The 16,644-nt window shown below is 35.8% G+C and overlaps 1 protein-coding gene across 5 annotated transcripts in view; it reads right to left on the bottom strand.

The window, feature by feature from the left end:
• The window catches only part of TBCK (TBC1 domain containing kinase), a 223,947-nt gene that overhangs the window by 198,155 nt on the left and 9,148 nt on the right, over positions 1-16,644 (bottom strand). For all 5 annotated transcript variants that reach the window (XR_014813250.1, XM_021101698.2, XM_084973265.1 and 2 more), the window contains exon 3: positions 3,317-3,389. Coding sequence is in view for 4 of the 5 variants with exons in the window: in XM_021101698.2 (XP_020957357.1) it covers positions 3,317-3,389 (73 nt within the window). In the remaining variant the exon portion in view is untranslated. The remainder of the gene's footprint in view (positions 1-3,316; positions 3,390-16,644) is intronic.

Here is a 16,644-nt window from a genome sequence, read left to right as displayed (position 1 = left end):
TGTCCTCTTCCCAACCAGAGTCAAGCACTGCTTTTATATCTATCACTGTAGATGAGTTTTGCTTGTTCTAGAACTTCATTTAAACAGAAGAATATATTTGTCTGGCTTCTTTTGCACTTTTTTTTTTTTTTTTGTCTTTTTATCTATTTCTTGGGCCGCTCCCGCGGCATATGGAGGTTCCCAGGCTAGGGGTCGAATCAGAGCTGTAGCCACTGGCCTACACCAGAGCCATAGCAACGCGGGATCTGAGCCGTGTCTGCAACCTACACCACAGCTCACGGCAACGCCAGATCGTTAACCCCACTGAGCAAGGGCAGGGACCAAACTCGCAACCTCATGGTTCCTAGTCGGATTCGTTAACCACTGCGCCACGACGGGAACTCCATGCACAACATGTTTTTAAGGTTCATCACGTTGCTGCGTGTATCAGCAGTTCATTCCATTTTATTGTTGATTAATATACCATGATTTGCTTACCCATTCTCCCAGTGATAGACATTTGAGTTCTCAGTTTAGAGCTACAGTGAATAATATTTCCAGGAACATTCTTGTGCAAATATTTTGGTAGACATATATTTTTCCTTTCTCTTGACTAAATACCAAGGCAGGGCTGGGACTACAGGGAGGCAAAGAAGGTATCTCTTAGGCACAAATAAGGTCTTCTACCTAGGAGTAGGATTGCTGAATCATAAAATAGACATTTCTAAAACAATTTGCTATTTAAATTATAGCATTGGTTTTACACTTAAATTTGTCAAGGGTTCTTCTGTCAAAAAATCTACCATTTAAGTAATGAGGAATAGTAGGTTAATATATTAGTATAAGAATAGATGCAAACTATTGCCTTTGGGAGTTCCCATCGTGGCTCAGTGGTTAACAAATTCGACTAAGAACCATGAGGTTTCGGGTTCAATCCCTGGCCTTGCTCAGCGGGTTAAGGATCCCGTGTTGCCGTGAGCTGCGGTGTAGGTTGCAGACGTGGCTGGGATCCTGTGTTGCTGTGGCCCTGGTGTAGGCCGGCATCTACAGCTCCAATTCGACCCCTAGCCGGGAACCTGCATATGCCATGGGAGTGGCCCTAGAAAAGGCAAAAAGACAAAAAAAAAAAAAAAAAAAAAAAAAAAAAAAAAAAAAAAAAGATGCAAACTATTACCTTTGTAATGGATAAACAATGAGATCCTGCTGTCTAGCACTGGGAACTATATCTAGTCACTTACGATGGAGCAAGATAATGTGAGAAAAAGAATGTATATATGTATGTGTGACCGGGTCACGTTGCTGTATAGTAGAAAATTGACAGAACACTGTAAACCAGCTATAATGGAAAAAATAAAAATCATTTAAAAAATATAAAAATAAAATAAAAAATATACTAGTATAAAAATAAAAATATATACTTATAAAGGCAATTAGATACTATATTATCATATGTGATGCATATTAAATAAAATATAACTTGAGAATAACTTCTTCTAGAATGATCTCTAGTTCAAATAAAACTTGTTTTACAGAGATGGAAAATGATTTAAGAGACATGTCCAAGGCTGCTTAGCTACTTAGTGGCTTTTTCATCATACATATTGCATTGTAAGTCTTTATACAAACTTAACTCAGGCTCGGACAGATGTGACTACAACTGGCTTTCAATTTTAATGCCAACTAGCTCTATGAACTTATTTTTTTTAGCACTGATGGCCTACAAATTAAGGTATAAATTTAAACTGGTGAGCAAAGAGTAATACATTTTTTAACTAAATAATTAAAGATCTGTGACATGCAAAAATTACAACTATAAAAACATATTTATTTAATAAGGTTAAGATGTTTCTAAATATATAGAACAGTCATTTTTATTACCATGGCTCGATGAGTCTTCTCTGAAAAAGCAAGTGAGGAAATAGTATATTTGACACCTGCATCTTTCATTCCAGAGACCACTTAAAACTAAACCATTTAAAATAGTAAGGAAAGTACTTTTATTCTATTCATTTGTTTTGCCACTACTAAATTAAAACCATTTAGTTAAGATACACATTTTTTCTCCCTTGAAAAGGATTGATTTTCATCTAGAATATAGCAATAATCAAAAAGCATTGACCAAGAATAAAAACATTTCTTTAGGGACTTCCCATTGTGGCTCAGTGGGTTAAGAACCTATTATCCATGAGAATTCAATCCCTGGCCTCTCTCAGTGGGTTACGGCATAGGTCGTGGATGTGGCTGGGATCTCACATTACTGTGGTGTAGGGCTCAGTTGCAGCTCCAGTTCAACTCCTGGCCTGGGAACTTCCATATGCTGCAGGTGCGGCTCTAAAAAGAGGAAAAAAAAAAAAAAAAAAAGAATATTTCTTTAATCTAGGATGGATAGTTATGATCCAAAGACTCATGGCAAGCAGTTTTCATTGGTTTAGTATAATTTTATTCATTAAAGAAATATTTGGAGTTCCCATCATGGCTCAGTGGTTAATCAATCCGACTAGGAACCATGAGGTTGCAGGTTCAATCCCAGCCTCTCTCAGTGGGTTAAGGATCTGGTGTTGCCACGAACTGTGGTGTAGGTTGCAGATGCGGCTTGGATCCTGTGTTGCTGTGGCTCTGGCGTAGGCCAGTGGCTACAGATCCAACTAGACCCCTAGCCTGGGAACCTCCATATGCCATGGGTACAGCCCTAGAAAAGAAAAAAAAAAAAAAAAAAAAGAAAGAAACATTTTTAATAATTTTAAGATAATTTCAGAAAATTTCAGAAAATCTGTGAAGAAGCTCATTTAATAGTATATTTGTAATAAAGTTTAGATCCAACACATTCTTGCCTAACACTCATGAGATAGAAAGTAAATTTCATGAGTCATTGAAATAACTGAATTCAAACATATCATTAGATTCCACCCAAGCCATGATTCTTATTTCTCTCTACTCTTCAACCTGTCCTTTACTCAACACAGTTCACTGTGTTCCTAGGAATATCAGTAACCTGTGAGAAGTTACCATGTACTTCTTTCAGAAAAATACTCAATCTCAGCTGGAGAAATGCTTATTACTAAAAAAGCACTGCAAATTTTCATGTATATCCTCTTTAATAATTTTTTGTCAAGCATTTTGGTGAATGACTATCTTACAAAAGTTGAACGCTGGACAATGTCAATGTTGAATCTCTATAAGGCCTGTGAATTAAATCTCCTAAAATAAAAATTTACACCTGGATATTATCATTAAACAAGGAACAGAAGAAACTAAAACCCTGCAGTTTCTAGTTAAAAATGCCTTTTTGTTTGCCAATTTCTGCTTTTCATTTAATTGTCCTGCTATTACACCGTACCTCACAGGCTTCCTTTCTCGAAGCAAGTCTTCTAGACTCTGCTCACAGTGCTCAGCCACCACCACCAATCTCTCTGAGTAAAAAAAAAAAAAAAAAGCAAATCCACTTTATTTAATACAATCTTTTAATAAGAAAATAATATACTCCACTAAAGATATTAACATATAGTACAAATGATTAAATGATATTTTAAAAGAGCTTTTCAAAGTCTATATTAACTATGTAACAAGCAAACATATAGAATAACAAAATTAACATGTAATAACGCAATACATTAAATAACAATTTCTTTTAATCTTGTGTTATCCTCTAGAATTTCTCCCATGTATATCAGGAAAAACAGGTGGAAAGGTTTACCTTTGGAAAAAAAAATGATTCTTCTTCTGACAAACTAGGAGAAGGAAAAGCTTGGATGAAGATATAAATTTTGAAGTGAAGGGGAAATTGGGAGCTAGGAACAAACTGTCTTGACAGTCTGGTTCAAACGCAAGGTCTTTGAAACTGAGTTCAGAAACTTGAGAAAAGGAGAAATCACAACTACAAAATAGAATAGAAAATCAACTTTGGATTATTTATAAATCATGCTGAGATTAGTAATAACATGAAAGTGTTAGTAGGCACAATCTATATTATGACATAATTTTTATTTTCCAACAGATCAACTGTCTAAGAATATGACAGCACAGTTTTGAAGGGCAGTCTATACATTTTTTTTAAATATAATTATCAGTTATCTCTAGTAACTAATACATTAGCAAATCACCAAACTTTTTTCCTTTTTAGATTAAAGAATGTAAGAGGAGCAAGAAAAAAGTACAACTGGGTTGACAAGCGGCTGGGGATTTGCTAAGGTTATTTCAGGAGAGATCAAGTTTTTAAAAAAATTGGGGTTCTATGAATATCTACGTAAAATGAGTTCTAAGATAAGGTAGAAGGTTAACACAAAATACAGATGGCAGACTAAGACACAATAAAGAAGTAAATGTAGAAAGAGACTGGAAATAGTGATAACTGTGAAGAGATCTGGTGAAAATGAAAAGTGGAAAAGGTACAAACATGAAAGAAGAATTTCAGAGCAGGAGATCCAGAAAAGGAATGACCCTTAGTAAGGACTGGTCCAAGATACATTCTTGCCTGATGGAAGCAGAGATAAAGGACACTGGTATATAGGCAATCATGCGAAGTGTGAGGACAGGATATTGTACGGGTCACATCTTGGAAGCTGATACTGGTGGTGGCGTTATATAGAATGATACGAAACACAAAAACTAAAACCACTTTAAATGAAAGCTATAACTTTCAGATTAAAACAAACAAACAAACAAAAACCTTTAAGTGATCCAAACAGGAATTAAAAAAAAAAATTGAAACAACATTAAGGGGAGGGGGGGAGAATTAGAAAACCACGCAATAAAAGGTCTACTTCTTCAATTCAATAAAGAAGAGCATGCAAAGTTGAATTCCAAGCAATTTAGTATCACAGTGAATTTCCAGGAGGAAAAAGCAAATAGTATTGTCAAAAATCAAAATGGGAAGCTGCATTCCATTGCTTTTCATCACCACATTTTGTCAGTTTTCCTTACACCTATTCAGTTACATTTCCTCAATCTACCCTTAGACTAGTACCTCTTCTATCCAAATTTAAATGCTTCTCATTCCTCTACCTTTGATTCTGGGTCTTCAGACTTATTACTCCCAGAACTTTCTTCTGAACTGCAGGCTTTTATAGCCAATTTCATACTTTCATATAAAAGTCACCTTAAACTCAACAGAACTCAAACTGAATTTATAGTTTGTTCCTGAAGCCTATTTCCTTCAGTGCTTTCAGTAAATGGAACCACTACCTTGCTAGCTGCTCCAGCTACAAACTTAGGAGTAACCTCCCTTTCTTAAAATTCAAACAAAAAAAGCCCTGCTATTTCTATCTCCCAAATGTTTCCAGAATCTATAAAGTTTGCTTCATCTGCCACAATCTGGATCCAAGCCAACATCATCTCTTACTAGATTACTGTAACAATCTCTCAACTGATCATCTCATACTAATTCTTATTCATTTCCAACGTACGTTCATACTAAAATCTAAGTGATAAAATAATAATTGATAAATCAGAATATATAACTCCCTGTGTAGTTTTACTTTTTGTTATTTTGTTTGTCATTCACTAACTTCCAGGTACACTGGTCTTCTGCACATGGATTTCCATTGCCTAAAATGATTTCCCCATTCCTCCTCTCAGTTAACTCCTATCATGTTAAAAGCACAGACTGTTGTATCTGGGCTCAATTCCCAGGTTTAATTATGTGACTTTGAGGTTTGCTAGCCTGTCTATGCCATACTCTCCTCTTCTGTAAAATGAGGGGGAAATAGCACATATCTCACATAGCTGCAATGAGGCTGAAATGAGTTAATACATAGTAAGGACCTAGCAAAGTGCCTGCCACATAACAAGTACTATCCAAGTGTTAGCTATTATGAGTATTCATTAGTTAAATGTGAATTCCTGAAGGAATACCTTCCTGGTCTCCCCAAATGAATTTGCTCCTTCTATAACATAATCTACTCTACATTGTACTTTTCGTTTGTAATACTGATTTCAACTCCAAGGATTTGCATATGTTTTTATTTATCTTTGTTCCCCACCAGATTATACATTTCATGATGGCAGAAAGAATGCTGGTCTTGTTCAAAATGTATCACCAGTGTCTAGAATGATACCTCAAACACATAAGCACATAATTTAAAAATACCTGTTAAATGAATTAACTTGACCAAAGGCACACTGTGGCCATGAAAAATGAATGAGTTTCATACAGTGGTAATCATTATCTAAATAGAAATCTGTCCTGTGTAGAAAAGTATGTTGTTAACTAGGCAAAATAATGCCACAATAGCACTGATTTAAATATAAAACGAAACAGTCAGAATACGTTAAAATGTTTCTACACCATTAATTAATAATTTTAAATTAGATATTCATAAGTCTCCATATCTAAGAGAGATTTTCAAAGTGTTTTGCATCAGCCTAAAATATTTTAGGCTCAAAGCGATTTAGAAAAAAAAAAAATCAGTCTTCTTCAGGAAACGCCTTTAAAATATTACAAAACAGTTTGCCAAAGCTTCAGGATCCTATGGAACTTTGAAGTATTACTTTAATACAGCAGAACCATAATCCTTGGCAGAATATCTAAGATTCTCCCAGGCGTAATGGAGTGTATACCAAAACAACATTTCCTATGTGAACCAGTTTTTTCAAAAAAAAAAAAAAAATCATTAGAAAGTATTCATCATGAAACTCTGGACAACTGTTTGAAAATAACTTCTGTTTGCTATAAAAACAGTATAGCTTCATGAAATAAAATATGACAAAAATATTTGGGAATGATAATGTGCCAAATTTAAGTCAAACAATGTAGTGGCACTATTTATAAAAAACAAATGCGACACCAAGATGAACTTTAAAAGCGTAGAACATACAAGAACCACGAAATAATCTTTCTTCTAACAAATATTGGATGAATGTCAAGTATCACTGGAGAGTACATACAGTCTGAACTGTATGTTTTAAGTTAATTTTAAGATATGGACGAAAATTCAGTATTAAGCAATAGATAGATAATAAAGTAGCTGAATAAGGAAAACTAAAGGCAAGAATTAAAGAAAACTTGTTTAACTTAGAGAAAGAGGTAATTCATGAATGTGTTAGGATGACATAAAAGGTTATCAGAAAATAGTTACTGCATCATTCTTTTGTTATTCACAGAAAAAACTGAGACTAACTCATTACTTTCTATACAGTTATTTATTCATTTTTGTCTTTTCGCCTTTTCTAGGGCCATTCCTGTGGCATATGGAGGTTCCCAGGCTAGGGGTCTAATTGGAGCTGTAGCTACTGGCCTACACCACAGCCACAACAACTTGGGACCTGAGCCATGTCTGCAACCTACACCACAGCTCACGGCAATGCTGGATCCTCAACCCACTGAGCAAGGCCAGGGATTGAATCTGCAACCTTATGGTTCCTAGTCGGATCTGTTAACCACTGAGCCATGATGGGAATTCCAGCTCATCACTTTTTAAATATAATTGCTAAATAAATATTTATAGTTTTAAACTGATAAAGAAAAATTCTGTGCTTAAAAACAGTATTGTTACTACGTCACTGTGATGGTTAGGTCAGTTTTATGAATCAACAGGGCTAGGCTATAATCTCCTGTTATTCAGACAACTGGGTGCATTCGGGAAAATATGGCCATAGACAATCTCCAGTTATTCAAACACTAATCTGGGTGTTATTGTTAAGGCATTAAATAAATGATCAAAATCTATGATTAGTTTACTTTAGATAAGGAAGATTATCCTAGATAATCTGAGTGATCATGATTTAATCAGTTGTAAAGGCCTTAAGAGCAGAATTAAGTCTTCTTTTGGACTGTGACATTAGCTGTTGTCTAAAACTTCAGCTTGAAGACTGGATAGCCACATGTAAAAGAATGAAATTAGAACACTCCCTAACACCATACACAAAAATAAACTCCAAATGAATTAAAGACCTAGATATAAGACCAGACACTATAAAGCTGTTAGAGGAAAACATAGGCCAAACACTCTCTGACATAAACGACAGCAACATCTTCTCAGATCCACCTCTTAGAGTATTGACAATAAAAACAAAAATAAACAAATGGAACCTAATCAAACTTCAAAGTTTCTGCACAGCAAAGGAAACACCAAACAAAATGAAAAGACAACCCACAGAGTGGGAGAAAATCTTTGCAAATGCACCAATTTACAAGGGATTAATCTCCAAAATTTATGAACACCTTCTGCAGCTCCATACCAAAAAAACAATCAAACCCATCAAAAAATGGGCAGAAGATCTAAACAGACAATTCTCCAGAGAAGATATACAGATGGCCAAAAAAAACACATGAAAAGATGTTCAACATCACTCATCATTAGAGAAATGCAAATCAAAACCACCTTACACTGGCCAGAATGGCCATCATCAAAAAGTCTATAAACAATAAGTGCTGGAGAGGGCGTAGAGAAAAAGGAACCCTATTAGACTCTTGGTGGGATTATAAATTGGTGCAACCACTGTGGAAAACAGTATGGAGATTCCTCAGAAAACTAAACATAGAACTACCATTTGATCCAACAATCCCACTCCTGGGCATCTATCCAGAGAAAACCTTGACTCGACAAGACACATGTACTCTGATGTTCATTGCAGCACTGTTTCAATAACCAAGACATGGAAACACCCTAAATGTCCATTGACAGAGGAGTGGATCAAGAAGATATGGTACATACACACAATAGAATATTACTCAACCATTAAAAGGAATGAAATACCGGCATTTTTAGCAACATGGATGGACCTAGAAATTATCATGCTAAGTGAAGTCAGTCATACAATGAGACACCAACATCAAATGCTTTCACTGACATGCGGAATCTGAAAAAAGGACAGACTTAACTTCTTTGCAGAACAGATACTGACTCACAGACTTTGAAAAACTTATGGTTTCCAAAGGAGACAGTTTGGGGGTTAGGGGGGGATGCGCTGGGGTTGTGGATTGGAAATCCTATAAAACTGGATTGTGATGATCATTGTACAACTACAAATGTAATAAATTCATTGAGTAATAAAAAAATAAAAAAATAAAACTTCAGCTTGTCCTTCTCAATGACCTCTTGGATTTCAGATTTGCCTACTCAGCCCCCACAATCACATAACCCAACTCTAAGCAAATAATCTCTATTTATCTAGCTATCTACTAGTGGTTCTGTTTCTTTGATGGAACTCTCAAACTGATATAGCACTTAAGCTGAAATGCATATGCAGCTAGAGATACAGAATAAATTATTTTATATGTCCTTAACAATTCTATTATTCTCTACATATATTCTAAATCTATTAGGTAAAATAATTTTGGGAGTTTCCATCATGGCTCAGCAGTTAAGGATCCTGCCCAGTATCCACGAGGATGTGGGTTTGATCCTTGACCTTACTCAGTGGGTTAAGGATCTGAAATTTCCATGAGCTGTGGTGCAGGTCTCAGACGCGGTTTGGATTCTGTTTTGCTGTGGCTGTTGTGTAGGCCGGTAGCTACAACTCTGATTCAACCCCTACCCTGGGAACCTCCATATGCCATGGGTGTGGCTCTAAAAAGACAAAAGAAAAAAAAGAAAAAATAATAATTTTGTTCTTGACTCTCCTAGCAATAACCAAAAGACTTCTGAATAATCAGTTCTAAAAAAGGATGGAATGCATTACCATCTATAATCATTACTCTATTTCTAAATACTGCTGAAATTTTAAGTTCAAAAGAAAAAGATTAAATTTGTTAAGTATTTTCATGCTTTACTGCTGAAATTTTAAGTTCAAAAGAAAAAAATTAAATTTATTATTTTCATGCTTTATTATTTTTCTTTCAAAGATATTTTACTCAACTTCTCTTTTAATACATCAAGTTCTCAAATTCTAATGTGCACTAGACATGAGATCAAATAAAACACCCTGCTGAATTAGTAAGAAACTAACATCATCTTGAATCAGTCTTGAATGATCTATAGGAAACAGTGAAAACCTGACTTCTGAGCTAATCTAACATGTAAAAACATAATGTTACTAAAAGAGACCACATGCCACACGTTACTCCAAGTAATAAGGGGAGGTGTGGAGGTGGGGTCCTAACAATGACAAGATGTGAGATATCTGCATGGCAAGAACAGAATAAAGGGGGAAAGGAACCAAGACCAAAATTCTTTGAGGAGACAATTAAGTGGAGTCCAAACCAAAATCATGTGGTATTTCATCATTGAGAAGTGCGTGTTGTTCACTAAGGAGATGGTTAAATAGAATCTTTTCAAATATTTCCAACTAAATGCAACTGAAAAGACTGAGATGTTTTGGAACAAACAGACCTTCACATCAACACTATTCTAATTTAGTTATTTACCGCTTGTGCATTTCAGGACAATGAACATTGCCACTAATAAAATAATAGTAATAATAATAATAATAATAATAATAAAATTAGATTTCCTTTCAATAATCACTGGTATTTTTGTTCTTGCCACTTGAACTATAAATGTATGAACTTTCTATACATTTTTGACCTATGTTGCCCTAGAAGAGAGGACCGTTCAGATCCAGAAGAAGGGCAAGTGGAGGGAACAGAGTTACCAGCAATACGGTGGCTGGACCTTAAGGGACTTCCCAGATTATTAAACTGGCTTCAATATTCACACAGTTTAACAGATATGAGAGGATGAGTTCCTATCTTAAATTGATAACTAAAAAAAAAATTCCCAGGCAAAGCTGGCAGTAATGTTCCCCAAAGGGATTATGTCATAAGGGTTTTGCTAGTTCAGTGTTAACATGGGCTCATTTAGGTAGAGAGATGAAAAGAAGGAGCTCAAGAAATATCTAGAACATTTAATCCATGAAAAGAAGAAAGTGATCCTCCAAATAGACTTCCAGACACAATGGAAAGAAACAAAGGGCACTTCAGGACACAAGAACAGAGAAATCCTAAAAACTGAGTAAAAGAGAGGAGACAAGATGGTGGAGTAGAAGACCTTGAGTTCATCTCCTCTTGTGAAAACACTAAAATCACAGCTAACTTCTAAACAACTATTAACAAAAAAGACTGGAACTTACCAAAAAAGATAATCTACACTTAAGACAAAGAAGAAGCCATACGAAATGGTAGGAGGGACCCTTTTGGGATATAACCAAATCTCATACCTGCCAAGAGGGTGATGCACAAACTGGAAAACAATTATATCGCAGAAGTTCTCTCATACAACTGAGAGTTCTGAGCCTCATGTCAGTCTCCCCAGCCTGGGGGACTGGCATTGGGAGGAGCCCTCAAAGCATTTGAAGCTTTGAAGGCCGGGGGGTGGGGGGGGGGCTTGACTTCAGGAGCTCCACAGGACTGAGGGAAACAGAAACTCCACTTTTAAAGGCACACACAAGGTTTCATATGCACTGAGACCAAGCACAAAGCAGTGACTCAAGATGGTACTGAACCAGACCTACCTGTGGGTCTTAAAGTGTCTACTTGGAAGGCAGGGGTTGGCTATGATTCACTGTGGGGGCAAGGACACTGGTAGCAGAGGTACCAGAGAATATTCATCAGCATGAGCTCAACCAGAAGTCATCATTTTAGATCCAAGACCTGGCCCTACCAAACAGCCTACAGGCTCCAGTGATGAGATACCTCAGACCAAACAACCAACAGGGTGGGAACATAGTCAGGCTGCCTAAGGTAGTCCTGAGCCCAGAGCAATCTCTAAACACATCCTTTGATGCAACTCTGCCCATCATAGGGACAAGACCCAGCTCCACCCACCAGGGGGCAGGCACCAGTCCCCCCAACCAGGAAACCTGCACAAGATCAACCTCACCAACCATGGGGCAAACACCAGAAGCAAGAGGGACTACAATCCTGCAGACTATGGAACAGAGAATACAAACACAGGAAGTTAGACAAAAGGAAATGGAGATGACGGAGAAATATATTCCAGATGAAGAAACAGATAAAACCCTTGAAGAACAACTAAGTGAAGGGGAGACAGGCAACTTACCTGAAAAAGAATTCAGAGTAATGACAGAAAAGATCTCAGAAAAAGGAATGGAGGCACAGACTGAGATGATAAAAGAAATGTTTAACAAAGAGAAGATTTGAAGAACAAACAGATGAACAATACAATAACTAAAATGAAAAGTATACTAGAAGGAATCAGTAACAAGCAAACTATATAAGGCAGAAGAACAAGTAAGTAGCTGAAAGACAGACTGGTAGAAATCACTGACTTAGAAAAGAATAAAAAAAAATGAAAAGAAATGCAGACCGTCTCAGAGACCCCTAGGACAACAAAAAATGCATCAACATTTGCATTACTGGGTTACCATAAGGAGAAGAGAGAAAGGGCCAGAGAAAATATTTGAAGAGATAACAGCCAAAAACTTCCCTAACATGGGAAAAACAATGCTCACTCAGGTCCAGGAAGCTCAGAGAATCTCATAGAGAATAATCTCAAGAAAGTACAGGCTGAGACACACACTATTCAAATTGGCAAAAATTAAATACGAAGAAAAAATATCAAAAGCAACAAGTGAAAAGCAACAAATAACATACAAGGGAATCCCCATAAGGCTATCAGCTGATTTTTCAGCAGAAATTCTGCAGGCTGGAAGGAGTAGCACAATTTATTTAAAGTGAGAAAAGGGAAAAGACTATAACCAATAATACTCTACCAAGCAAAGTTCTTGTTCAGACTCCATGGAGAAATCAAAAGCTTTACAGACAAGTAAAAATTAAGAGAATTGAGCACCACCATTAGATTTACCACAAATGCTAAAGGGACTTTTCTAGGTAGAAAAGAAAAGGCCATAAATACAAACAAGAAAAATACAAATGGGAAAGTACACTGGTAAAGGCAAACATATAGTAAAGGTAGGAAATCAACATACAAAGATGATAAAACCAGCAATCATGAGAAGAGGAGAATACAAATGCAGGATATTGAAAATGAATTTGGAATTAAGAGATCAGCAGCTTAAAACAATCTTATATGTATACAGATTGCTATGTCAAAACCTGATTATAATAGCAAACCAAAAATCTACAACAGACACACACACATAAAAGAAAAAGAGTCCAAACACAACAATAAAGATAGTCATCAAATTACAGGAGAAAAGGATAAAAGAGTAAAGGAAGAAACACAACCTACAAAAACAAATCTAAATCAATGAACAAAATGGCAATAAGTACATATATAGATAATTATCTTGAATATAAATGGATTAAATGACCAACCAAAAGAAGTAGGCTGGCTGAATAGATACAAAAACAAGGCATATACATATACAGTCTTGTAGACCCACTTCAGATCAAGAGACACATACAGACCAAAAGTGGGGGGTGAAAAGAAGGTATGTTATGCAAAAGGAAATCAAAAGAAGACTGGAGTAGCAATTCTCATATTATACAAAATAGACTTAAAATAAAGACTGCTACAAGAGACAAAGAAGGACACTACATAATGATCAAGAGATCAATCCAAGAAGAAGATATAGCAATTGTAAATATATATGCACGCAAGACAGGAGCACCTCAATATATAAAGCAAATGTTAATAGCTGTAAAAGGAGAAACTGACCGTAACATAATAATAGTAGGGGACTTTTAACACCCCACTTACATCAATTAATAGGTCATCCAAACAGACAATTAACAAGGAAACATAGGCCTTAAATGACACATGAGATCCAATGGACTTGATATTTATAGAACATTCCATCTGAAAGCAGCAAAATACACATTCTTCTCAAGTGCACATGAAACATTCTCCTGGACAGATTATATGCTTGGCAATACAGCAAGCCTCGGTACATTTAAGAAAAGTGAAATCATGCCAAGCATCTTTTTGACTGCAAAGTTACGAGATTAGAAATCAACTACAAGGAAAAAAACTTAAAAAAACACAAATATGTGAAGGCTAAACAAGTAATGTATCACTGAAGAAATTAAAGAGAAAATTAAAAAATACCTAGAGACAAAAGAAAATGAAAACACGACAATCTAAAACCTATGGGATCCAGCGAAAGCAGTTCTAAGAGGAAACAGCAATACAATCTCACCTCAGACAACAAGAAAAATCTCAAATAAACAACTTAACCTTTTGCCTAAAGCAACTAGAGAAAGAAGAACAAACCAAATCCAAGGTTATAAGAAGGAAAGAAATCATAAAGGTCAGAGTAGAAATAAATGAAATAGAGATGAATAAAATAGAAAAGATCAATGAAACTAAAAGCTGGTTCTTTGAAAAGATCAACAAAACTGATAAATCCTTAGCCAGATTCATCAAGAAAAAAAGAGAGAAGGTTCATATTAATAAAATTAGAAATGAAAAGGGAGAAATTACAACTGGCACCACAGAAATAGAAAGGATCATAAGACTACTACAAGAAAATATATCAAATAAAATGGACAACTTAGAAGTGAACAAATTTTTAGAAAGGTACAACTGTACCAAGACTGAACCAAGAAGAAATACAAAATATGAACAGACCAATCACAAGTACTAAAATTGAAAGAGTGATTACAAAATGTTCAATAAACGAAAGTCCAGGAACAGATGGCTTCACAGGCAAATTCTAGCAAATATTCAGAGAGAAGAGTTAACACCTATTCTTTTGAAATTCTTCCCAAAAATTGCATAGAAAGGAATATTCCTAATCTTCTATGAGATGACCCTCACACTGAGACCAAAACCAGGCAAAGATACCACAAAGAAAGAAAATTATAAGCCAATATCACTAAAAACAGAGATGCAAAAATCTACAACAAAATACTAGCAAACCAAATCCATCATAACATAAAAGGATCTTACACCAAGATCAAGTGGGATTTATCAGGAATGCAAGGATTTTTGAATGTCCACAAATCAATCAGTGTGATATACCACATTAACAACTGAAAAATAAAAACCATATGATCCTCTCAATAGATGCAGAAAAAGTTTTTGACAAAATCCAACACCCATTTCTAATAAAAACCCTCCAAAAACTGGGCACAGAAGGAACCTACCTCAACATAATAAGGGCCATATTTAACAAACACACAGTTAACATCATTCCCAATAGTGAAAAGCTGAAAGCATTTCCTCTAAGATCAAAAATAAGACAAGTGGCTTAGCAGAAACGAATCTGACTAGTATCCATGAGGACTCAGGTTTGATCCCTGGCCTCACTCAGTGGGTTAAGGATCCGACATTACTGTGAGCTGTGGTATAAGTCACAGACACAGCTCAGATCTGGCACTGCTGTGGCTGTGGTGTAGGCTGGAGGCTACAGCTCCAATTTTCCCCTCGCTGGGAACCTTCATATGCTGCAGGTACAGCCCTAAAAAGACAAAAAACAAAACAAAACAAAACAAAATGAAACAAAACAAAAGACAAGGATGTCCACTCCTGCTACTTTTATGTGACATAGTTTTAGAAGTCCTAGCCATGGCAGTCAGAGAAGAAAAAGAAAGGAATCCACATTGGAAGAGAAGTAAAACTATCACTGTTTGCAAACAGCAAGATACTACATGTAGAAAACCCTAGAGATTCTAGCAGAAAACTATGAGAGCTCATCAGTGAATGTGATGAAGTTGCAGGATACAAAATTAATACACAGAAATATCTTGCATTTCTATATACTAACAATGAAAGATCAGAAAGAGAAATTAAGGGAAAATCCCATTTACCATTACATTAAAAATAATAGCATACCCAAGAATAAACCTATGTAAGGAGGCAAAAGACTTGTACCTCTGAAAACTGTAAGATACTGATGAAAGAAATCAAAGATCATACAAACAGAAAGATATACCCATGTTCTTAGATTGAAAGAATTAATATTCTCAAAATGCCTATACTATCCAAAGCAATCCACAGATTCAATGCATTCCCTATCAAATTACCAGTGGCATATTTCACAGAAGTAGAACAAAAAAATTTTAAATTTGTATGAAAACACAATAGACTGTGAATAGACAAAACAATCCTGAGAAAGAAAAACAGAGTTGGAGGAATCAGGCTCCCTGACTTCAGACTATGCTACAAAATTACAGTCATCAAAGGAGTATGGTACTGGCACCAAAACAAATACAGATCAGTGGAAAATGAGAGAAAGACCATAAAGAAACCCATGCACCTATGTTCAATTAATCTATGACAAAGGAGGCAAGAATATAAAACGGAGAAAAGACAGTCCCTTCAATAAGCAGTGCTGGTAAAACTGGACAGCTACACTGAAGACTGAAATAAGATTCTCTACAACCATGCACAAAAGTAAACTCAAAATGCATCAAAGACCTAAAAATAACACCAGATACTGTAAAACTCTTGGAGAAAACCACACACAGAACATTCCTTGACATAAACTGAAGCAATATCTTTTTCAATCCACCTCCTGGAGCGATGAAAATAAAAGCAAAAATATACAAATGGCACTTAATTAAACTTAAAAGCTTTTGTACAGCAAAGGAACCCATAAAAATGAGAACCCACAGAATGGGAGAAAATATTTGCAAATGAAGCTAACAAAAAGAGAATAATCTCCAAAATGTACAGATAGCACATGCAGCTCAATTTAAAAAAAAAAAAAAAAACACAGGGATTTCCCATTGTGGCTCAGCAGATATGAATCTGACTAGTACCCATGAATAGGCAGGTTTAATCCCTGGCCTTGCTCAGTGAGTTAAGGATCTGGTGTTGTCGTGAGTTGTGATGTAGATATGGCATTGCTGTGGCTGTGGTG

Source organism: Sus scrofa, chromosome 8 (assembly GCF_054392235.1).
Source record: "Sus scrofa isolate SSC_HxYL_T2T_F1_AM1 chromosome 8, Sscrofa_HxYL_maternal_Yorkshire_Landrace_v2.0, whole genome shotgun sequence".
Taxonomy (NCBI): Eukaryota; Metazoa; Chordata; class Mammalia; order Artiodactyla; family Suidae; genus Sus; species Sus scrofa.
The sequence above is the reverse complement of the archived record's forward strand: the minus strand, read 5'-3'. Positions and strand labels throughout refer to the sequence as shown.